At 42.9% G+C, this 24869-nt stretch overlaps 1 protein-coding gene across 10 annotated transcripts in view; it reads right to left on the reverse strand.

The window, feature by feature from the left end:
• The window catches only part of MSRA (methionine sulfoxide reductase A), a 384728-nt gene that overhangs the window by 116015 nt on the left and 243844 nt on the right, over positions 1–24869 (reverse strand). For all 10 annotated transcript variants that reach the window (XR_001399807.3, XM_014852086.3, XM_044766911.2 and 7 more), the window contains one exon: positions 7222–7326. Coding sequence is in view for 9 of the 10 variants with exons in the window: in XM_014852086.3 (XP_014707572.1) it covers positions 7222–7326 (105 nt within the window). In the remaining variant the exon portion in view is untranslated. The remainder of the gene's footprint in view (positions 1–7221; positions 7327–24869) is intronic.

Consider the following 24869-nt stretch of genomic DNA (forward strand, 5'->3'; position numbering starts at 1 on the left):
TGATTAAATTCATAGCAGATTTTAACATATTTTCTTTAAAAAGTTGCAAAGAGCACAACTATTACCACATGGGGGATCCATAAAAACATTTATCCTTAGACAAAGTCCTTCTAGTCAGGAAGCTTGACCCCTCTGGTGTCAGGGAAAGAAAACAGACCTGAGTTTTAGACAGAGCTGGGTCCAAACACTGCCATCAACATTAAGCAAGACTGTTAATCTTTTGGAACCTCACTTCTTCTCTTCTGTTAAATAAAGATAATGAACACCACTTCATAAGATTATGGTAAGGATTAAATGGAAGAATAGATATGAAGGATCTATCCCTAAGACTGGCCCACAAGAAGTGCTTAATAAATCTTGCTTTCCTTTTCCCCAGGACTGAGAAGAGTGAAATGGGTTAGAATTGAGAAGTCAGATTTATGGGATCAAGTGAGACAAAGCTGGTCTCTACATTGTGCACTTATGTACTTGTGATGTGGCCCGAGGTACATGGTCTGTGCCCTGTATCCTCATGCAGGAATCGGAGGAGTGAAATTGCGTAATTTATGCACAGAGCGTGTTAGGTAGAAGGATACAGATCAAGCATGAGAGGCTGAGATCTGATCTGGTTCTTTGGATAAGTGTGTCAGCAGAAAACTTGAGGAGCCTTCTATCCACCAGCCTCACCACTACCACTACCATCACCACCACCACCACTACCACCAGCAGTTTCATCACAGAATGACAACAAAAACAATGCTACAATCTTTCCAATTAAGAGGAAGTATAAAAGAATCTACATGGGAAGAAAACCCACACTTGAGTAGATGGAGGGTAAATATTTTCCCACAGAAATCAAGGGCAAGGTGGCTATAAAAATAAATAAATAAATCTGGTGAAATTGTATTGTTGTGTTGAGAAGAACATAACAATGCCTGGCGTTTGCAGGGTACTCAACCATTTTCAAGTTATTTTCACATTATTTTATTTAATTCTTATGATAGCCCATGAAGTGAGCTGTATAGATATTACTACCCCTTTTTCATAGATGAGAAAACAGAGGTTCAGACTGGGTAAGTGTCTTGGTCAAGGTCGCCAGGTTGGGAAGAGGTCCAGCCAGAGCCAGAACCCAAATCTAAATCTCAGGCTCTGCCATGTCCCTGGAGACCAGGGGGAGTTTGGGGACCACATGGTCAGGCATGTGCATGCTTCAGTCTATCCTCAGAAGCCTGGAAGAACTATTTTGTCCCATGAGTAAGACAGAAAGACAGAAGAGGACATATTGGTTTAAACAGTAGTATCTGAATGCTTCAGCAAAAGTACGGGTTTTGTGGTAATTGGTAAATTAAGAGAAAAGACTATTCCATTTACTAGACAAATGTATAATGATGCTATTAGGTCTGTTACTGCATCTGATGATAATTCATTGAGTGGCACTCTCCTAGGATTCACTTCATTTTGGCTGTGGAATAACAGGTCTCTGGCCTACCTATATCTTATAGGTATACTTTCTGTACTCTCTGATAGCTCTCTTACCGGCTTTGCTTCCTTCAAGATGGTGGACCATGAGGACTTCCTCCTTCCCATTAGGGAAGATACCGTGAGAGCTACCTTCAGTATTTTGAAGCAGTAAAGAACATGCAGAATTTTCTCTGTCTAGTCTATGTCATAAAGATCTGACTTAATTGAAAGAGAACTCTAGTTAAGCTTAAATTCTTGCTGTTTCTACTATAGTAGACCCTTGACATTAGCAAGAATCCCGACATTTGGAAATATCATTCTAGGATACCACTTCTCCCACAAAATGAAGGAAATTATAAATAATAAGTGTAAATGGCTCCTTCAAATCCTTAATGACTTTATAAATAAGGTACCAAAGTCTTTCGACGTGCTAATTAAAATACATTTCTCTTGAGTCATATTTCTGTTGAGAATCATGTGTTTCCTGGGCATATGTTCACATCAAAGGTCAACGCCTTCTCAAATTCTACCAAAGTTTTGTCTTTTTGTCGATAAGCAATTCTGGTACAGCAAAGAACATTCCTCTAGCAGTTTGAGGAATCACTTACTCTTGTTTCTGAAAAGAACCTACAACGGGCTGTTGCTTCACAGACCAGAGTCGCCACTGAGTCCAACACGCTGCTGTCTTCTGAAACATCCATTTTCCGAGTAAGAGCAGTCAGTCTGACAAGCCTCGACTGTCCTCATCTGCTCTGCTCAGTGGGTGCTTTTCTTTTCTGGGTCACTTTTCACTGGGAAATGTGACAAGAGTCACTAAGCCACTTTAAGTAGAGAATTAGGAAGTTGTCTCCTCATGCAAGGGAAACAAAAGAAAAGTAAACAAATGCAACTACACCAAACTAAAAAGCTTCTGCACAGCAAAGGAAACCATGAACAAAACGAAAAGACAACCTACCAATTGGGTGATGATATTTGCAAACATATACCTGAAAAGGAGTTAATATCCAAAATATATACAGAACTCAACAACAAAAATAACAAACAATCTTATCAAAAAAATGGGCAGAGGCTTTGAACAGACATTTTTCCATAAAAAGATATACAGATGGCCACCAGGCAAATAAAAAGATGTTCAACATCACTAATTATTAGGTAAATGCAAATCAAAACCACAATGAAATATCACCTCACACCTGTTAGAATGGCTATTTTCAAACAGACAAGACATAAGTGTTGGAGAAGATGTGGGAAAAAGGAAACCCTCGTACACTGCTGGTGGGAATGTAAATTGATGTAGCCATTATGGAAAACAGTGAGTAGATCCCTTTAAAAATTAGGACTAGAACTACCATATGATCCAGCTATCCCACTTATGGGTATTCATTCAAAGAATATGAAAACGCTAATTCAAAAAGATATATGCATCCCTATGTTCATCGCAGCATTATTCACAATAGCCAAGACTTGGAAACAACCTAAGTGCCCATCAGCGAATGAATGGATAAAGAAGATGTGGTATATATATATATGTGTGTGTGTGTGTGTGTGTGTGTGTGTGTATATATATATACACACAATGGAATACTACTCGGCCGTAAAAAAGATGAAATCTTGCCATTTGCTACAACATGGATGGATCCTGAGGGTATTATGCTAAGCAAAATAATCAGATGGAGAGAAACAATTACTTCACATATGATTCACTCATATGTGGAAGATAAACAAACAAACACATAGATATGGAGAACAGACAGTGCTTACCAGAGGGGAAAAGGGGAGGGGGAAAGGCAAAAAGGGTAAAGAGGGTCATGTGTACAGTGATGGATGGTAACTAGACTTTTGGTGGTGAACACGATATAGTCTATACAGAAGTTAAAATATAATGATGTACACTTGAAATTTATGTAATGTTATAAACCAATGTGACTTCAACCAAAACAAAAAAAAGCAATTGTGGACAGATGGCCAAGTTCACCTGTAGCTTAGCTGCCTCCTGCTGCATGCCCATCCTTCAGGGAATGGGCTTCAAATTCTTCCCTCAGAAAAATTACACATGACAATATGTTTCAGACCTTCAGAGTTCCCTGGGAATATTGAATCCATTCACACCAGAGTTCTTCTGAACTTAGGTCTTTTGCTTTTAACATTCTAGTGTTAATGTATACTTGTTTTAATGATTTCAGGTTAATATTTTGGTCTGTGGTCTTACATTTATCTGAATGCTCACTTGATCCCAGTATATTGGGATTAAACTATTTTCTTCCTATAGAAACATATTTTCCCTATAGAGGAAAAAAGAGGCTGGATACTGCTGCTTATCCCAGTCACCCAGTGACTTAGCTCCACTTAGCAGAGTACCCAGACTATAGAGTAGACACAAGCTCAAAGTTGTTGATGAATGACTGTCTTCCACAGTAGTTTAGAAACATTGAGATGGGATCTGATACGTTCTCATGCCATATATCTCAAAGCTTAAAAATCCAATTCTGAATTACCAAGGAATCCCCTAATCAAACCACCAACAGAATTTGAAGAAACAATTTTTAGTGCCATCCACTCCATGTCTGAGTCAACAGTAAAACTATTAACCAAATGGCTTTAGATCTCTGACTCATATCGCCAAATGAACATGGTTAACAAAGACTTACCACATATAATGAGCACAATGATTGTTTAAGTTGAATAAGTGGATTACTTAGGATTTTTCTTGTTGTTGCAAGTAAGAGAAACCCAACAAACTAGCTTAAGTTAAAAAAAAAAGAGGGACACCTAGTAGCTCTCATAGTTTGAAGAGCTACAAAGAGAGCTCTCAGAATCGAAGGACGAGCTGCAGAGTCTCCTGAAGTTTCTCTCTTCCTACCCCTCATCTCTCAGTGTCTCCACTCATCTTCCACCTCACGTGGACAGCCTCTTTCCACAGAGAGAGCACCTCCACCTTGGCACCCCCAGCTAGATGAGAACACTTTTTTCTCTCATACAACAGTCCCAGGGAAGGACTTAATTGGTCCTGCTTGGGTCACATGCCTGTTCTTTGGATCAAACTCTGTTGACCACAGGAAAAGATACTGTGGTTGGCCAAGCCTATGTCATGTGATCACTCTTTTGACTCTATTTCCAGAAGGGTCATAGGAAACCTTACAAGGCAGAAAAAAGATTGTTATCATGGCCCATTACATTGAACTATCCAAAAAATTAATTTTAATAACAATGTGAGATCAGACATCTTGTGACTTAACATGTGTGACCATATACACTGCATCAAGCATTATTCTAAGCAGGAACAAATATATACAAGAGTAGAAAAACTCTCCTCCTCCATGTGTAATTTGTCCAAAATATCAGCATAAAAAATAAGTCACTCAACAATCATATCCCATTGTCCATGAAAACCACCATTGGCAATGTCATCTTTTAGCTTATAGAATCGAAGCTCAAATTTAACCAGATGACCTCTGAAGTTTCTTCCAGTCTATGAATCTATGAACCCCCTGTTAGAATAAAAATACCTCTGGAAGACCAGTACAGCAACCTACTATACTATGGGACAGTGTTATGGGCTAAATTGTGCCCCCCTCCAAATTCATATGTTAAAGCCCTAACCTCTAGTACCTCAGAATATAACCTTATTTGGAGAGAGAGTCTTTAAAGATTATGCTATAATCATATCAGGTCATGTGAGTGGCCCTAATCCAAGGTGACTGGTGTTCTTATAAGAAGAGGAGATCAGGACACAGACACGCACAGAGGGAAGACCATGTGAAGACACAGGGGGAAGATGGCCATCCACAAGCCAAGGTGAAACCAACCCTGCCAACGCCTTCATCTCAGACTTCCAGCCTCCAAAACAGTGAGACAATACATTTCTATTGTGTCAGCCACCCAGTCTGTGGCACTTTATTATAGCAGCCCAAGCAAATTAACACAGACAGTAAACCAAGAATTTCAAAGAGGACTGAGGCACAGCTGAGACAAATTTGACAGGAGGGATGGGGAGAACAAGAGGTTCTTTTAAGGCTCTTTCTAAGGTAGAATGCCCCCTGAGATTCAGGGGCCCGTGCTGGTGACCTAATTAATTGAGGTGTACAGGTAAGGATGTGATAAAATGGGTAAGAAGTCAAGAGAAGTAAAGAGAGAGAAGTCGAAGACAGACTTCACTCTCTTCAAAATTTTCCCTGGGCTAAGCACAAGGTGACTCTATCAGGACACGGCATTATGGCTGGCCAGGCCAAAGGCCACATACCCAACCTTGAGGGGCTGTGGGGAGCCTGTCCCTACATGACTTCAGGCTTGCCTGGGCTCCTGGTACATGTCTCCAGTGAGAATTTTGGAGCTCTCAACATCCTGTCCTGACCCTTGGCTTTGGGAGCCAAATGACTGAAGGGCTGCTCCATCTGGATCAAAGACTTACCAGCATGAGCTCCTGGACGTCACCACCCTTCTTTATGATTTTCAACAGTCAGGCTTCCTGTGGGGCCAAGCCTGTCTAAGCCATGTCATGTGATATGACAGTGCAGCAGTCCACACTGGGGGACATCTGAACCTTCTGATTACAGTATCCTTGCCCTCTACCTCCTCTACCTCCCCTGCCCCATGCCTCATTGCTCTCCCACCAGGGACTGGACCCCCCCATGTCAAACCAGACTTCACTGAAATGGAAAACCTCTCCTGGCCTCCTTTCCTGGGCCCTCACCCACCCTGGTGGATTTGCCTAGATCCTGGACCTGCCTTACCTTGGCTCATTTATTATTTTGCTTTTCTTGCATTAGCTCTGACCTTTGCCCTCTGGCAAATGACCCTGGCATCGGGTGGTTCTTAGAACCAGAACTCAAGACTACCAATCTGTGCTGCTGGGGTGATATTTAGGTTCCATCACAAAGCACAATGTACATTGGAGAAACACATCCCTTCATCAGGAAGCAGCCAATACTGCATACCTGTTACACAAAAACCTGACACCAAAGGGAAAATATTTTTGTTAAATAGACTGATTACTAAACAAACAGGGCTTGTGAAAATCACATCTATTATATAGGACATTTCAGTTCATGAGCCTCGTAATATCAGATCATCACATTGGCAAAGCAGGGCTTGTAAGGCTGTTGGGATGAAATCCGGAAATTGCTCCATTATTGACTACTACAATGGTATCTGCCAACATGGGATTTTTGCTTGTATGTGCACTGAAATAAAATTTCTGGCCACCATTGTTTATAGCTCCAATATATTAATATTTCCATAGAACAAATTCCAAAGAAGACAAATTAAATATTTAAATAACCCAAGTATTGTGGACCCACTGAATACTGCATTTTACCTTTATGTTCTTTTTTTTTGTTTTATCACCCATAGACATTAAAAAAAAAAAAAAACCTGATAATGTCTAAAGATGAGAAAGGCTAAATTCAGGGAAATAAAGGAACCATAAATCAGGAAAACTTTGGAGCTGCTAGAAAGACACTTTAATTTGGTAGACAAAAGACTGCATTAAGGAGGAATAATGCAATAATCAAAGGTGAACGAATCTCTATTGTCTGGAGTCTTTCTCTGTGGGAATTTTCCCACCCCCGACAGCTGTAAGGGGGGAGGGGCGCCGACTGGGGCCTCGCCTTTATTCTCTCAGCCTCTGTCTCCCCAGCCCCTCCTCTTCCTCGTCAATAAATGTCTGCAATCATATTCTTGAGCTCCTGTGTGATTTCAAGGTTCATCTCTTCCATGCAGCTCAAACACTAATTATCCCAGCTGTAATTAGTAAGATAATTAAATACTGGCTCCCTCATCTACCTTGGGTCGGGTCATGATTCTCCCAGAAGACCTTGAGCAGTTCCTCAAAGCTGATGCGTTCTGGCTGGTACACCACTCGGACTACTTCTGCATGGCCGGTTTTTCCTTGAAAGAAACAGAACATACAACCAAAATTTACTGACAACATCCATTTATGTCAAGTTATGTGTTTCAAAAAAAAACACTAGACAAAGGCTAAAATTCTTTCCTCTGAAGGAAGGGTGCGGACGTAATTGTACTTGAACTCACGGTCTCATCGAGTCTCTGTCGCTGGTTCTTTTTCCATGAACACATACAGCTGTCCCCTAGCAAGCTTCCTGAGGATGATGATTTCTCTTCATTGTGTTCTTTTTTTTTTTTTTAATTTCATGAGAAAACAAGCTGGGGTTTTCATTTTTATAATCTCACCCTTAGGAAACCTTACGGATCCAATCTGACATAGTGCTTGAGATTTGAAACTCTGCAAAGGGGACTGAGCCAATTTATTTTTATCATCACCGCATGCTGTATGCAGTAAGCTCAGCTGCACTCCAGAGTGAGATGGTGCCAGACAGAGAAACCTGTAAAGAACAGGCTCATACCTTACTCACAATAGAAAAATTCATTGAGGGAGGGATATATTTGCTGTGCTGTTAACTCTGAGGCAAGGGTCAGGTTCGTACACCCAGCGGGGTGACGTTTCTCAGCCTAATTCGCTCCATGGTAAACAACTGCTGTAGCAATGGTCTCTGGGCAGCTCCCGCCGTTGGCACACCCATCCTCAGTGGTGGTCCCCAAGGTTCTGTGGATCAGGAAGTGAGTATTTGCAGGACCCCTTGCACCTATGGAATTCATGCTCTTCCTTATTTCACAGTGTTAGAACATGGTAAATAATAGAACACATTAACATCATCTCTATATTTAAATTTGTCTTCCATCTCTTTTCAGTCCCCTTATGTGTAGTACAGAATTTAGCTTTGCCCAAAGTGATATCTAGCCTTTGCTTTGGCCTCTAGAAGGTAACTTACATCATACTTGATAGGAGTGTCCTTCTTTAGGATAGAGCTGGCCACACTAACAGTTTTAGGGTGGGGGCTGGCCACACTGAATCTTAGGGTAGGGTTGGCCATACCCAACAGTCTTAGGGTCAGGGCTGGCTATGCCAGAAAGATCAGCCATGTGACTGAGGGTGAGGGCTTTGGATAACACAGTATCAGTTGACCTGGAGCCTGAGATCAACCATATGGGCAATCAATCAATCATGCCTGTGTAATGAAGCCCCAAGAAAAATTTTAGACACCAAAGCTCACACAAGCTTCCTGCTTGGCAATACTCTTTGCATACTGTCACACATGGATGCCAGGAGAGTAACACATCCTGACTGCTCGGGAGATGACAGAGAAGCTTTGTGTTGGAAGCCTTCCAGACTCTGCCCTGTGCGTCAATTTCTTTGGCTGATTTTGATCTGTATCCTTTCCCTGTAATCAACGGAAACTGTGAGGGTAACAGCTCTCAGTGACTTCAGTGAGTCTTTTTAACAAAGGATCAAAGCTCACAGTAGTTTTGGGAATCTCTTGAACAAACACCTTAGTTTACAAAAGTGTGTTCCCATATGTTGGTAATCTCACCTTAATTCTCACAACCACCCAGTGGTGCAGGCAGGGAAGGTAGAAATACCCCATTTTACAAATGGGGAAACTGAGATACACGTCAGTTAGATTTGCCTAAAGTCACGTAGCTAATGAATTTCTGGACCCTAACCTGAAAAAATACCTCCTGACTTCTTGTCCAGGATTCTGTCCAATACAAGAAAGCAAAGGGAACAAAGTGAACACGAATCCAGAAAATGAAAGAAATCTACACATTATCTTTAATTTTTTTAATATTTAAATTTATTTCTGATTGTGGAAACAACAATTGGAAAACAATATGAAGCTTAGAAAATGTGTGGAAGTCTCAAAAAGAAAATAAAAATCACCTGTACTCCTACCACATAAGTACTATCGATATTTTTTATGCATCTCTTTCAGGATACACACACATACATGCACACGCACACTGCCGCACACAATTTGTTTTATTGTCATCGTTAATCATGTTTTTTCCACTTACCAGCATATTGTATTTTCCCATATCACTGAAATTTTTAGAAAATACCATTTATAATGACTACATAACACTCCAAAGATGATTGTACTATGACTTATTCAATTATTCACTGACACTGGGTATTTAGACTGAATCCTATTCTTATCCATGAATGTAAATATTTTTCCCCATTTCTGAGGCTGCCTCAAGCCATAGTTATAGAAATGGAATTTCTAAATCACTGTTTAGAAACATTTTTAGGTTTCTTGACACTTAGTGCCAAACTGCTATTCAGTAAAGTTGACCCAATTTTCTCTCCCCATTAGCAGCGTATTTAAAGGCCAATCTCAGTCAGTTTTACAATGTTGTTGTTTTGTTTTGTTTTGTGTTTGAGGAAGATTGGTCCTGAGCTAACATCTGTGCCCATCTTCCTCTATTTTATATGTGGGATGCCTGCCACAGCATGGCTTGTCAAGCGGTGTGTAGGTCCACACCCAGGATCCCAATGGCAAATCCTGGGGTGTTGAAGCAGAGTGTGTGAACTTAACCGCTATACCACTGGGCCGGCCCCACAATGTTTGTAATCTTTACCAATTTATAGCTAGCAGATAGTATCCTCTCATTTTATTTTCAATGAATTTAATTATTAGTGAGGTTTTTTAAAAAAAGTCATGTTTATTAATTTTAATTTATTTGTTCTTTTTTGTAATGTCCTTTTTATTTGGGGTTAATATTATTTCTATTAATTAGTTGGTCTACATAATTTTAAATCAAATACTATAGTCATGTAAGTTAGCATCTAAAAAGATTTTATGCTAACAGACATAAAAAGAATGATGAGGGGAATTACAGGGAAAAGATACATTAAATACAATGATCACGTTATTGTAAAATCACTTTTGATCTTTAAAATCTTATTATTTTGGGGGGCTGGCCCCATGGCCGAGTGGTTAAGGTTGCGCACTCCGCTGCAGGCGGCCCAGTGGTTCGAATCCTGGGCGTGGACATGGCACTGCTCATCAAACCACACTGAGGCAGCGTCCCACATGCCACAACTAGAAGGACCCACAACGAAGAATATGCAACTATGTACCGGGGGGCTTTGGGGAGAAAAAGGAAAAAAATAAAATCTTTAAAATCTTATTATTTTGTATTTTGAAATGTTTGAATGACAACTACATAAGAATTAAAACTCTCTGAACATTAAAGATGGCAATAATACATTACAAACATGACAAATACATTTGGTAAGAAAAGCATAGAAACCACACTAGAAATATACGCAAAAGATGTAAACAAGCAATATACATAAGAAATAAATGTAAATCAAGACTGAAAAATGTCCAACATTTTTAGTGCTAAAAGCATATAAATGCACACTGAAACCATTAATATATCATCTCATTACATTTTATAAAACTGCTTAAAAGCGTACCTAGTGATGGGGACACTGTGAACCTGGAGCCCTTACTTCGCTGGTGACAGTGTTAAGCGACTCCACCCTTTGGAAACCCCACTGGCATATGTAGCAAGAGCCATAAAGATTCAGATAAAGATTAATTCGCCTTCACTATGTGATCTAGGAAATCTGCCTCAAAGACATATCCCCAAATAATAGAAAAGACATACACATACCCAAAAAATTCACTCCACCATTATTACAATGGTGGAGCACTATAAGAAACCAAAAGTCAAACAAAAAAAGAAACAAATTATGGTATCGTCACATGATGAAATACCATGTAATCATTAAAATGCAATGTCCTAACCCTAGTAAAAGCTGTGACTATTTATTGAATGCTGACAAAATGGTGGGCACTTTACGTATTTGATGTTCTTTAATGCTCCCAACAATTTTTTTCCATTGTCGAAAATACACATAAAATTTACCACCCTAACCATCTTTAAGTGTAAGTTCAGTGTCATTAGTGCATTCACATGGTTGTGCTACCATACCCCCATCCATCTCCAGAACTTTTTTCATCTTGCAAAATTGAAACTCTGTATCCATTAAACACTAACTCCCCATTTCTTTCCTCCCCCCATACTCAGACAACCACCACTCTAATTCTGTCTCTGTGAATTCGACTACTCTAGGTAGTTCGTATAAGTGGAATTACACAGTATTTTTTACTGGCTTGTTTCACTTAGCATAATGTCCTCAAGTTTCATCCATGGTGTAGCATGTGTCAGAATTTCCTTCCTTTTTAAGGCTGAACAATATTCCACTGTATGTAAATGCACATTTGGTTTATCCATTCATCTGTCAATGGACACTTGAGTTGCTTCCACCTTTTGGCTATTGTGAATAATGCTGCTATGAACATGGACGTACAAATATTTCTCACAGTTTTACAAGAGATGTAGTCCCCATTTTAAAGATGACAGGACCAAGGCCTCTCCACAGTTTCCTCACACAATATCCCATAGCCAGTCAGTGGTAGGACCCAGTGAAGAGTCAACCAGGTTTCAACCAGAGGTGAAGCTCAGGCTCATTCTATGACACTGAGCCAGGCTCCTGAATATAGACACCTGAAGTCACCACGTGACAACAAATGTCACATAGGCAGTGGCTCAGATGAGAAATCACAGCTGTGGCGTAATTGACATTCAGGCTGTCAAGACTATTTTCCAGAATTAGGCTCTTCTTTTGTGACAGCAATATGGGGTCAGGAAAGACTTCCCCTCACCAGCAAACACTTTCAGACCTAATCTGAGCACTGACATTATTTGTGGAAAGGTTTAAAGAAGCTTGGTTGTTTAAAAGAAACTACTACCATTAAAATTCAAGATCCATCTGCATTGACAAACAGTTTGGAGAAGCTCTCATCAAACTCACCTTTAAGTTTCTTTATTTTATTTCTCCAAAGTACAAGAGCCTGTGTAAAAATACACAGTGCAAATGATCAAAAGGATTAAGGGGCTAGGAACCACTTACAGAAATGCCCACGCCTCCAGGAGCTCACCAACGTGCTAGACTAATTTGATTCCTGAGACCAATCCGCAAATACTTTCTGGTGCTTCCAGAGATAAAAGGCTGTATGTTAAAAATACTTTGAATGGTTTCTTCACATAACGTCGTGCAAATAGCATGATAGAAGTGATGCGCAAATGTGCTTGTTAACAATTCACAGAGGCATTACAGGTGCTTCAACATTGTTCTTCAAAAATACCTCGAAAGGAAAAATGAAAAGGATGGACATCCTCTCTGAGCATTTCCCTGCATAGCTTTACCCTGTGACCCCAAAGGAAGGTGAACGAACATAGAGGGGTAGATCATGGGCCATCATTCCTTACCGGACAAACAGCCCAGGAGAAACCCACGGAGTGTTCCAGGCGCAGAAAAATCAGGCATTCTGGAGTCATCTAGAACTTTGTAGAAGCAAAGTCATCCACAGAACCAGGTATTTTTAAAGAGGACCCCAAGATAAATCAGCCAATTTTTAAAGTCCTATGTCACAGCTTTCCATTCCACGGGGAAAATGTGATCTTCAACTCTTCCAGGCTAGCATGATTAGCTTTTGCTACTGTTGGGCTAGTGAGAAGAGAAGACAAAGCAGGGAGATGAGAACAGAAGAGAGCGGGGAGCTGGTGAGACCCAAGGGCGGGGGCAGTGCTGTGCGCTGGTGAGGAACACCCACTCAGGAGCCAGGCTCCCAGGCTGCCATTCTGGCTCTGCCACTTGGCAGCTACGTGACTTTGGCAGGGCCAGGGAGAGAGGAAAAACCTGGTTCAAATCAGAGGTCCCTGGCATATGCACCATGGCTTCCCTGGGGGACCCACACCTATTCTCGAAGGCCCTTTATCTACTAAGCCACTCTATGCCTCAGTTTCCTCATCTGCCAAGTGGAGAATTAGAATAGTGCCTGGCACATAGGATATAAGTCTATCTAACTTTCTCTGTCTTATTAAAAGTTGTATTATTATCATTATTCTCTACTCAGCTGTGAAGGAATGAGAAGAGACAGGAATTAAAGTCACAAGTAGTAACTTAAACCATAGTTCTAACAAGCGGCATAACACTTTTTGACTGTGATCCTGAGTCTCCTACCTTTTCAGATGGAAATATAAGTAACCTCAGTGACAGAAGAGTGATCACGATTACCTAAGGGCTGAGGTGGGGAAGCACCGGGCAGGAGTGCCGTCTTCCACACACAAGTGAGAGGTTTCGACTGCTATTTCCCTTTTGTGTTTCCTTCAAATGGACACCCCTCCCCCCATAAGGACTAAACTCCAGGAGAAAACACATGACATCTCTGTAAGCGTCTAATTCTGATTTTATTCATCCATTCCTTCTAGAAATATTGGTTCAGTGTCTATAACTACTGACCCAGTGTGGAGCTGTGGTCCCGGCCAACACATTCCAACCCCGATGAGGACTACAGTCTGGCCTCCAACCACAGCCTGTGCGGACCCAGATCTGACTCTTGTGATGATGTGGGGGCTGAAGGGAGGAGACTGTATTTTTCACGTGTGAGTCCTCACTTTAGAATCAGAAATAAAAGACAGGGGTTTAATGAGAGAGTGCTTAATTGGGGTAAAAATAAGCCTCCGGAAGCGGGGCTCCAGGAGTAGAAGCTGAGGCTGGAATCGTGCCTCCCCGGAGAAGCTGTTTCCTACTGTGCCGTGGCTGTCAACAGTTTCCTTTGGACAAGAACCTTGGTCCATCAGAGTCAGAGGGACCCAGGAGAAATTGCAGAGCCCACCTGAACCGAGAGGAGCGGAACCCCCCACTGTCTCCTGGGCTGCAGGCTTCAGAAGGCAAGGCCACCTCTCTCAGGTCAGAGCCAAATGACCACAGGTTGGCTGGCAGCAGGGACAGGGGGTCAGAATCACACAGCTGGCACGATAAGCAAGTGAGACGGGAGTTGAGAGTTAATACTCCAAATTCTCTGTAGAAACAGTGCTGCTCCCCAACAGGGTGGGCCCATCAGATGCAGAGGAGATTTCCATAAGGAGAATGAGCAGGGCCATCTGCACCAAGCACAACTGGAGCCCATGAGGGGCTTCTAGGTGTGTGCTCATCTAGACGGACCAAGAGGGGCTCCAAGGGCGACCGAGCAGAGCAGCCCAGGCCCGCGTGGTCTGTGTGGCTTCCCACGTCCCAGTGTGTGAGGAAAAGAGTGGGAGTGAGAGCAGAGCTCCTGCCTTCTGGCAGGGGGCCTGGTGGAGAAGACAAAAGCAAAGAGAGATGGAGGCTGCAGGCAAGACCTGTGCACACAGCTCCTGCTCCCAGTGTCAGGGCTCCTGGAGTTCTTTGCTGCTGCTGTGGGGAACGGGACATGCGCCTGGGCCCCTGGCAGACACTGCAGCCAAATGGGTGCCCCTCTGCTGTGAACAGGGCTTCTGCTGGATCCACAGAGCTGTGAGAGACCTCGAGGCCTGTGCACTCCTCTCCCTATGTCAAGATCCAGCCCTGGGCCACAATCGCAGTCAACAGGGTGCCTGTCTAGACCCAACGCGCTGGGCGCCACCCAGGCTGAAGAAGCACGTGGCAGAGTGTTTAGGGGCTCAGGTTGGCATCCTGGGCTTGCCTCCTGGCCACTTACCAGCTGTGACCTTTAACTTCCTTGTCTGCGAAATGGGGATATTGATAACACTCACCTCAGGGAGTGTTGCGAGGATTAGTGCAATAATCCACGGGAAGCATTGAGAACAGTCTGGCCCATCGCCCACATGAGAACCCACCCAATATTAGCTTGATTCATAATAGTATTGTTATTGTTACTACTATTACTCCATAACTTGGGGGCTCTGGGAAGCTGTATTTTTACAAGATTCCCCAGGTGATTCTTAATAGTAACTAAAGAATGAAAACCACTGATCTTGAGCCCGGTGCACCCTTAAGCAGCCAGCCCTCAACCTCTGCTCTCCTGAATCCCAGTCCTCGCTGTCTTAGTTCTCAGGAGGCACCCTGGAGCCCCTGGGCCTTAAGGAAAGAAGAAAGACAGGAGGCAGCAAGGGAACTGGAGGGGGGGGTGGCGGGGAGAGCAGTGGAAAGGAGGAAGGACATTAACCCTTCTTAAAAGATAAACTGAGGCATATTAAAAATTCTAAGAGTTTATTTGAGCAAAAATCAATCAGAACAGGGCAGCACCAAACCCTTAGTGGTGAGGAGCGCTCCATAGCTGGGAGCTGGAGAGGTGCCTGTATGGAGAAAGTGCAGAAACAAGAAGAGGAAATTACTGGATTGGCTGTAGCTTAAGGCCTAGGAGGCTGTTGGTGATGCGTTGTCCTCAGCATTCTCATTCTGTAACCTTGAGGCATGGACAGCCTTAGATTCTGGTTTGCTTCTCTAGGTGCCACGGCATTAGAGCCACGTGAGTCTAGCAGCTGCCTTGTTTAATTCACTGAACACCCTTTACAAAGACCCGTGGTATGAATGAGGAGGGGATGAATAGGGAAATGTAAGACCATGTGACCCTCAGGGAGATGACTCCCTACTAATAACAAGAGTACAGATGCTAACTTACACAGCATTTATTAAACACCACGCACTGTTCTAAGCTCTTATGTGTATTGATGAAGTGGACGCTCACCAAAGCCTGAGAGAGGCAGTATTATTACTCCCATCTATCTGGAGGAGGAAGCTGAGACAGAAAGGTAAGGGAGCTTGAGCAAAGTCATACACGATTAAGCAGTGGAGACTGGACTGAACCCAGCCTAACGTGGCTCACAGACACAGACACAGGCAACCAGGGGAGCGCAGGGTGCATTTATGAGTGGGTAACATCTCATCAGGACATCAGATACATGAGGAGAGAAATGGCCACTGTGCACAGAAGTCAGGGGTGTTGCATGGAGGAGGAGAGGGGAGGGCATCCTGAGCAAGGCCAAGGTCGTAAGCAAAAGCTGGAATTCAAAGGGGACAGGCAAAGTGCCAAGGAGCTCATCTTTTCTGCCGAGGTGCCACAGACCCACTACCACGCCCCGTAACTGGAGGAGCCTCTCAGCCGGCCCAGCCTCCAAGCTCCACCTGCACCCACCATCCCCATAAACCCCTGCATTTGTCCTTGCAAAGTGCTTCTGGATCCACCAGTCCACTTTAGTGCCACAGCCACGGGCCCTGAGAGGTCAGCAAGACTAGTATTCTTCTGTCCATTTTACCGATAGGAAAGCCAAGCCTTAGATTAAATAACTTGCTCGAAGGCTCAGAGCTCATAAGCAACTGAGACGACCCAGAACTCGGCTAGAGTCCGACGCCCTCCACTCGTGCTGCTTCTCCCGCAGCTGTCCTCTGCCCGGGGCCTACAGGAGCCCTTTCTGGCCCAACCCTCTCCATAGCTGGTGTTATTCCCAATCTCATTTCCCCACACCCTCTCCCTGATCCAGACAGTCCACATCCCCATCTCCACCCCTAGCTCCTGTAGCCCCGCAGCCTGTAACGCTCCCCGCCCCACCTGCCATCTGCAATCCAACCTTTCCCTACTCTCAAGGCCCCTTAGGTGCTGCCTCCTCCAGGAAGCCCTCAGTGAATATGGGATCTTGAGAAGAGACATGATGCAGGGGGAAAGCACAGTCGGGGGTCCTATGGGATCTGCTTTGCTCAGATTCAGGCTCCTCAGCTGAGTCAGGTCTCCTGAAGTCCCTCACTGGGTCGTTGTGATGAAGAGAGATGGTGTACGTGGTAAGTAGGGTCAGTGACTGGCACATAGTGGGGACTCAAAAAATGATGTTTCCCCTCCAAACGCCACTGATCCATCCTCCTCTGGATTCTTACTCCACTTGGGGTCAGTCCCACACAGTGCACCAGTTGAGCGCCGACTGTTTTCAAGTGCGTGCTCAGTCTTCCCAAAGACAGTGTGCTCCTCGAGAAGAGGAACCATGACAATGGCCCTTCTCTGTCATCCCCCAGGACTGGGCACGGGATCTGACATTAATAGGTACATCCAGATGGGAGGAGTCTTTGTGCTGAATTTCCCTACCACGTAGCCTTCATCGGGATGAGTATGCATGCTGGCACCAGCACTGCCCCCCTGCCTGAGGACCAGCCCCCTAAATGGAATCACACATTCATGCTCTGCTCGCCCTGTCTGTCCCTAACTGCTGAATTCCATGTAAACCTCACCAAACGTCTTAAAATAGACGCAGCTACTACCCGGAGAATTAATTAGACACAATTAATGCAACTGGAACACTTTACTGTATGGGTCAACATGATGTATAATTTACTAATTAATCAATATTTACTGAATGCCTACTAAGTTCCAGGTGCTGTGCTACATGCTGGGGATTCAATGGCGGCAAACGTTAATATGGCGACAACAAAAAACTCTTGCAGCATGGGTATTGTCTACAGTCTGGGCCCAGGTAAGGAAACGCTCTTTAAAAGAAAGCGACTTGATCTGTTGTATTTATCCTACAAGCAAGATGGCAGGGAGAAGTGAGCTATAGTTATTTTTTCATTAAATAATAACCATTCTTCAACCATTCTTCCCTCGTCGTTCCAAGCCAACAAGACCCATCCAAACCACTAAGCCAAATGAAAGAGCACACAGAAAGATCCAGATGTGGGAAGGGAGAAGGGGGAGCAGTGGATGACTAATACCTCTCTTTCCCATACAAGATTCAAAACACTACTTTCCTCCTGCTAATTAACTACAAAGAGGTAAGATGTCAGCTCAGTTTCATCTCCAGCTCCTGCAGATAGAAAATGTGATTTCCAACAATGTACTCATTATTTAAAAAAAATCCTAATACATCAAAATTGGATGCCCTGTGGAGTTCATTATAGGATTTGAGGAGTGTCTATACTGTCATTTTACCTTGGCTTTTTTTCTTTTGTCTCATCAGTCACTTAAAGTGTCCAAAGAGAAATGTAAGCTTTAAAAAGCATCCCATTGATTGAAATGGAGAAAAAGTACCGTTGGAGCAATTGTAATCTTTTTTTTTTGGTCCACCATGGGGAGAGATGGTGGGGAGCTTGTAATCCTCTGGTGTCTATTTAATACGGACACATCCTTCAGAGATTATTCTCTCAGGGGATGCTGTAAACACCATTGAGTACTTGATAAGAAAAGTCCTCAAGAAAGCAATAAACTATAACCATTAATTCTTTGTGCCACTAGAAGTTTCTTACTACTACAAAGCTAACTAGTAGGCAACTAGTCTAGGAGTTAGCAACTCACTAGTTTCTGAACCCAACCTGCTGATTATAGAGGCTGGCCTTCACACCCTTCGAGCTGTTTTTTCCAGAACATGAAGCGTATGAAAGGATCTACATGGTTGGGTTGATCAATGCCTATTTCCTAGACCAGCACCAACTCCCACCCTACCATGAGAAAGGCAGCCATTACAAGATATTAGCAAAACTAACCTGCCAAGCAGGGAGCATGGTACCCTTGGTACCATGAACAAACACAGTTTTATTAAATGGCCTGATTAATACTTAAAAGAGTATTGCACACTGAGAAACTATGACTCCTTGATGCTGCTAAATTATACCACCTAGTCCAAAATGAGGCCTGCTTGGACCTTGTTTTCAGTGGCTACACAAAAAGAGTGGTTCACAACCCTAAGCCTTAGAATCACTGTGGAACTTTTGGAAAAATACTCTCACACCTCCTACTCCACCCCACACTGGAATTCTGATACAGGAGATCTGGAGTCAGGCCTGGGCATACGGATCCTGACAAAGCTTGATGGTGCTTCTGATGCAAAGCTGGGAAATGGAACCATGAAATTAGGCATCTGTTACATAAATGCAACTGTCTCAAAGGAGAGAAAACCAGACAGAAGATTTTTTTCACAAAGTGTCAGGATTAAAAGGGACTTGAAAGGTCATCTAGCCAAATGCCATATTGTGTTTTATCCATTGCAACACCTAGATGACTATCTGAAGTGATAGGATGCAAACTACTCCACAAAGTGGTATGAGCCATTGTTTGTTGTTGTTAGTACCGCTGAGTCAATTCGGACTCCTAGCAACCCTGCGCACAGCATAGCAGAACCCCGCCCAGTCTTTTTGCACCATCCTCTTACCTTCTGGCCCTATATTAGACTCTACTGTTATTCATAGAGTTTTCATGGCCAACTTTTTCAGAAGAGGATGTCCAAGTCCTTCTTCCTAATGCCATTGTTGGAATGTTCTAATTACTGGAAAGTTCCACCTTTACTGAGTCAAATCTACCTCCTTCTACGCACGGGTCCTGGTTGTGCCTTTTGGGGTCCACTGATTCTTCCACGATGACTCCTGAGAAAGCTGAAAGTGTAGGACATCGTGGGGCGGTTAAACAGGCACCGATTTTCGAATCAAAAGACCTAAATTTGAGGGTATAATCTGCCAGTTAAGCCACTTAACGTTTCTTAGTGACAAGTTCCTCATCTGTAAAATGGGGATACGAACACCTGTCCTATTAGACTCAGAGGACGGCTGAGAGCATTCAGTAACAGACCCAAAAGGGAAACCACGCCGGGAACTTCCTGGTAGTAGTCAAATCTACGATATTGGTACTAGTCTTTCCATATCCACATACTACTAAGATGAGCCATGTTGTAATGGAACTTCACTAGGAAAAGCTGGGAGCTTTCAAACATTTAGGATTTAGGTTAATATAAACAGAACAAAATGGACTGTTCTCCAAGCAAAGGTAGATTTCTTTGGGTAAGATGCCAAGGGTGGGTTGTCCTAAAAGGGTATGCGTTCCAAATCAGAGTGAAAAGACAGCTAGAGAACCCCTGAAATCATAAACTAAAAAGGTCTTTAAAACCAAGTCAGATATATTTTCATATTCTCCAAAAACTATTCTCAACTCATGATAACACGGATGAGAAAAGGCACCCCTATTGAAGCTTGTCATTGCTAATACTGTGGCTGTTTATACAGAATTTCCAGAAGAGCTACTTCAAGTCCTCCAAGGATAATAATTGCCTATTCATTTTGCACATAAACCACATTGCAGTTGCTTCCTAAGTCTACGTGGTAGTAGCATATTCTCCCAACTTGCATGGGATGTTATTTACAAATCCCCCACACAGGAATGATTCGGCAGGATCATCCAGGAGGCATGGTTCTGACTTATTTAGATGTCTAAATTCATTAACAATAACTATAATTTTATTAAACATAAAATTTAAACTAAATGTTTAAATATTTTTGAGAAGACTGGAAGTACAAACCAAGCCTTTAGATTTGTGCATAACTTAGCCCCATGCTGAAATACTACTGGTAGTCTGGGGAAAGTCTTGGCTTTTTCTACCTATTTAGTACCAAAAGCACCAGTTATTTTGCACAAAAAAATCAATCCAACAGCCTTATCTTGAGGCCTGTCAACAAGATGAACAACCAAGGCTTAATCTTAACACTATAGCTATGTAAATATCAAATAGAAACTCTTTAAAATATCTGCACAATACCAAACCAGCTGATTCTATACATTTAGTCAGATATAGTCTAATTCAAGCATTCTCAATGGGAGGGATAACACTCCCAAGGGGGAAAAAAATTAGTTCTTGAGGGACAAAAATCATCTTACATGTCAAAATGGTGTGGCACTCCAGAGGGCCACAGCACGTAAACTGACATATAGTATATCTTTAATATTAAATTTTAACAGAGGACAAGGGGAGACAATTTGGAAAGAAATGGCTAAAAAGTTTCCCTAGGGTGGCTATACTTTTTTTAAAGGTTGAGAAACACTAGTCTAATTAATTTACATAATACACATCAGTACAATCAACATGGCGAAATAACTTACCATAACTCCTGCCTCATTTTCACTTCCGGATGGTGCTTGCAATACAACAAAACCATCAGAGGAAAGATTTGTTCAACAAGTACTTAATGAGCAGCTAGCATGAGCTCTCTGCACTCCTTTGGGTGCAGCTAACACAACAACGAATAAGGCAGTTCCTGGCCTAGAGGAGCTCAGGGCCCAGGAGGGCAGACAAACGTGTAAGTGGGAAGACACAGGACAAAGCAGTTACTGCTAGGAGGGGGCTGTGCTCACAGTTCTATGGGAGCACCCAAGAGGAGCACCGAGCCCAGCCTTGACGAGTCAGGGACGACTTCTCAGAGGAGAGGAAGAATCCAACGCCCTTAATACTAAGCTCTCCCACAGACTCCCTTCACTCCGAGGCCTCCCTCATTCTTGGCAGCTCTGCACTTGTTGGACATCCAGGCAGTCCAAAACAAAAACGAAGAGCATTTCTCTAGACTGCACTCCTTTACCTGCAGTCACTTTACCCTATGAAGGGAAACAAGGCCCTGAGGCAGAAATTCATCAGTCCAGGATACTAAGACCAGTCACATCACATTAAAAGGGTGTATGTCCCAAAGGGGCACCTATAGCAACTAACCCCAGAGTCCCAATTTTGGACTTAAGGTAGTTTGTTCCACATTAACCCAAACTCTGTGCTGGACTTTTTGTGCCCTGGGATGAATGGTACTCAGTAAGTGTGGGATGACGACAACAATACTTTAGATTTGTACAATACTTTCATAGATCACAAAATACTTTCATATGCGATGATTACCTACTAAGTCTTCATAGTAACTCCATGTACTATTATGTCTATTATACAGATGAGAAAATCAAGACTTAATGAGGTCGAATTATTTGCTTAATTAAGGTCACTCAGTAGGTGGCGGAGGTCAGTAGCTTTGCACCAAGGCTCCAACCGTTGACTCCATAACCTCATGCTCTCTCCCCAAAAACACTGGGGCTAAGGGTAACCACTAAATGATTGCTACCTATAGCTGTTTATAGATCCAAATTCAGCTGGAATTTGATTGATATTGAGAATCTTTTAGCCTTGATTAGCAGGTCTTTGGTGACAGCCAGTAATTAACTTAGGAGCCCAAAGATATACACTGAGGAATAAAACCAAAGGGTTTGAACAATGAAGTGCTGAGACACTGTGCCAAGGGTGCTGACGGTGCAGTTAGAGAACTTGATTTGGATGAACTACTTAACTTCTCTGAGTCTCAGGTTCCTCCTGTGCAAAGCAGTTACAGTGAAAGGGCCAAAAAGGCACGCTGTAAGGATTACATCACACGCACGCACCGGCATGCACACACAGGCAACATATGAGAAATCCAAAGACACGTGATACAGAGCCTGCTCTTGGGGAACCCACACCAATACTAATGACATAAGATAGGAAGTGTGAAGTGCCATTGAGGAGGTGCAGGTAAGTGCTTCGGAAGTTTGGAAGGGAAGAGAACAGAGAAGCTGTTATAGAGGAGGTGCATCTGAACTGGACATTGAGAAATGGGTGCAATTTAGACATATAGAGGGAGTCTAAGTTGTTTCAGACAATGAAAATAACAAGCACCACGGTGCAGAGAAGGGAAACCACAGAATGGACACGATGACCCAGATCAACTGATCCACACCATTCCTTCAGGCGAACGCGGTGCCAGTGCCCACAGCACCAGAACACCACGGCTCTCTCTGGCACACCTGCGCCCTTCTGCTCCCGCCAGTTGAAGGGTACACTTACCAAAGTTAGTTGTGTTTGTTCCCAAACCTATTTAGACCAACTGTACTTTACTCTGTAATTGCAAAATTTCATTAAATATCACATACAGAAGAAAATGGAGTTTTGTTTCTATTAAGAATTACATTGAATGTTTTAGAAAAACTCAATAAAAGGAAGTTATTCAAAAATACAATCAAATTAGGTGTGGACACAACTTCTACAGAAGTTTGGTTGTTGGGGCTGAGGGAGGAGGATGGGGGAGATTTTGTTTAATGAGTAAGAGCTTCAGTTTTGCAAGATGAAAAGAGTCCTGGAGATGGACAGTGGTGATGGTTGCATAACAATGTGCAGGAACCTAATGCTACTGAACTGCACACTTAAAAATGGCTAAGCTAGGGGGCCAGCCCTGGGGCATAGTGGTTAAGTTCTGTGCAATCCGCTTCATTGGCTGGTTCACTGGCCTGGACCCCCAGTGTGGACCTACACCATTTATCAGCCACACTGCTGCAGCAACCCACATATAAAGTGGAGGAAGACTGGCACAAATGTTAGCTCAGAGCTAATCTTCCTCAGGAAAAAAAAAAAGGTTAAGCTGGTAAATTTTATGTTATGTGTATATTACCATAATCAAAAACAAAGAAGAAAAAAAAGATTAGGGAGGAAATCATAAAAATCCAGATAAACTCTGCACTCAGATTGATTCACACATGTCTTTAACTCTATTTTAAAGAAGCCAAAATTAGAAATCACTGATAATAATGGCAAACAAGTAGTGCTTACTCTGTATGAGGCACAGTTCTAAGCAGTTTACATATACTAACTTATTAATCCTCCCAAGAAGACAATAAGGGAGGTACTATTATTGCACCCATTTTAAAGATGAGGACAATTAGGCCCAGAGAGGTTAAATGGTGTGACCAAGATCACAACACCAATAACAAGTGGAGTCAAATACAGACTACAGAGTCTAGCCTCAGAGTGTGCATTCTTACCGGCCCCCCATCAACGGTGCTAGGGAAGGAAGACAAGGGGGTACTCCAGGGAGAGGACCCACCACCACAGGAAAGACACTGACGCCGAATCAGAAGGTTGACCTAAGAAGGTACATTTAGGGGCTGGTCTGGAGGCATAATGGTTAAGTTCACGTGCTCCATTTCAGCAGCCCAGGGTTCACGGGTTCGGATCCCAGGCACAGACCTAGCACCACTCATCAAGCCATGCTGTGGCAGGCGTCCCACATATAAAATAGATGAAGATGGGCACAGATGTTAGCTCAAGGCCAATCTTTCTCCACAAAAAGAGAAGGATTGGTGGTGGATGTTAGCTCAGGGCTAATCTTCCTCAAAAAAAAAAGGAGAAGAAAGTATATTTATTTAAGTTAAGAAAAAACTTAAGGTTTCTGTAAACCTTTTTTTTATGATTCATCCTCTTTTTAATCAATTTTCCTAATTAGCCAACTACCATCCAAGAAAAGCAGTGGATAAAACATTTCTACTATATTCATTCTAACTGGAGCCTAACATGCTATCACAGCCTAGGAGGCAAGCAGTCAGCCCCCACTGGTAATCCACATGGAGGAATGGCTTCAGCAGGAACACAGAAGTGCACCTGATACACATGGAGACACAAGCACATGGAGATGGCTCTGAAGTCAGCTGATAATGATGGGCAGGTTTTTTTTAAATATTTTATTTTTTATTTTTATTTATTTATTTATTTATTTTGAGGAAGATTAGCCCTGAGCTAACATCTGCTGTCAGTCCTCCTCTTTTTGCTGAGGAAGACTCGCCCGAGCTAATACCCGTGCCCATCTTCCTCTACTTTATATGTGGGATACCCACCACAGCATGGCTTGCCAAGCAGTGCCATGTCTGCACCAGGGATCCAAACCGGCGAACCCTGGGCCACCAAAGCGGAATGTGCACACTTAACCGCTGTGCCACCGGGCCAGCCCCTGATGGGCAGTTTTTATATGACAAAATGTAGGATTCATTGTGTGTCACTAGAGCCTAAGAGAAGGTCTGGATGCATCTCGCATGGTTTATTGAAACAGAAACTCCTGTAAGAAACCTTTTCCAAGCAAAGAGAAAGCAGCATGTGTGTGTGTGTGTGTGTGTGTGTGCATGCGTGCATGCACACACTCATGCAATATATAAGGT

Source organism: Equus asinus, chromosome 3 (genome assembly GCF_041296235.1).
Source record: "Equus asinus isolate D_3611 breed Donkey chromosome 3, EquAss-T2T_v2, whole genome shotgun sequence".
Lineage (NCBI taxonomy): Eukaryota > Metazoa > Chordata > Mammalia > Perissodactyla > Equidae > Equus > Equus asinus.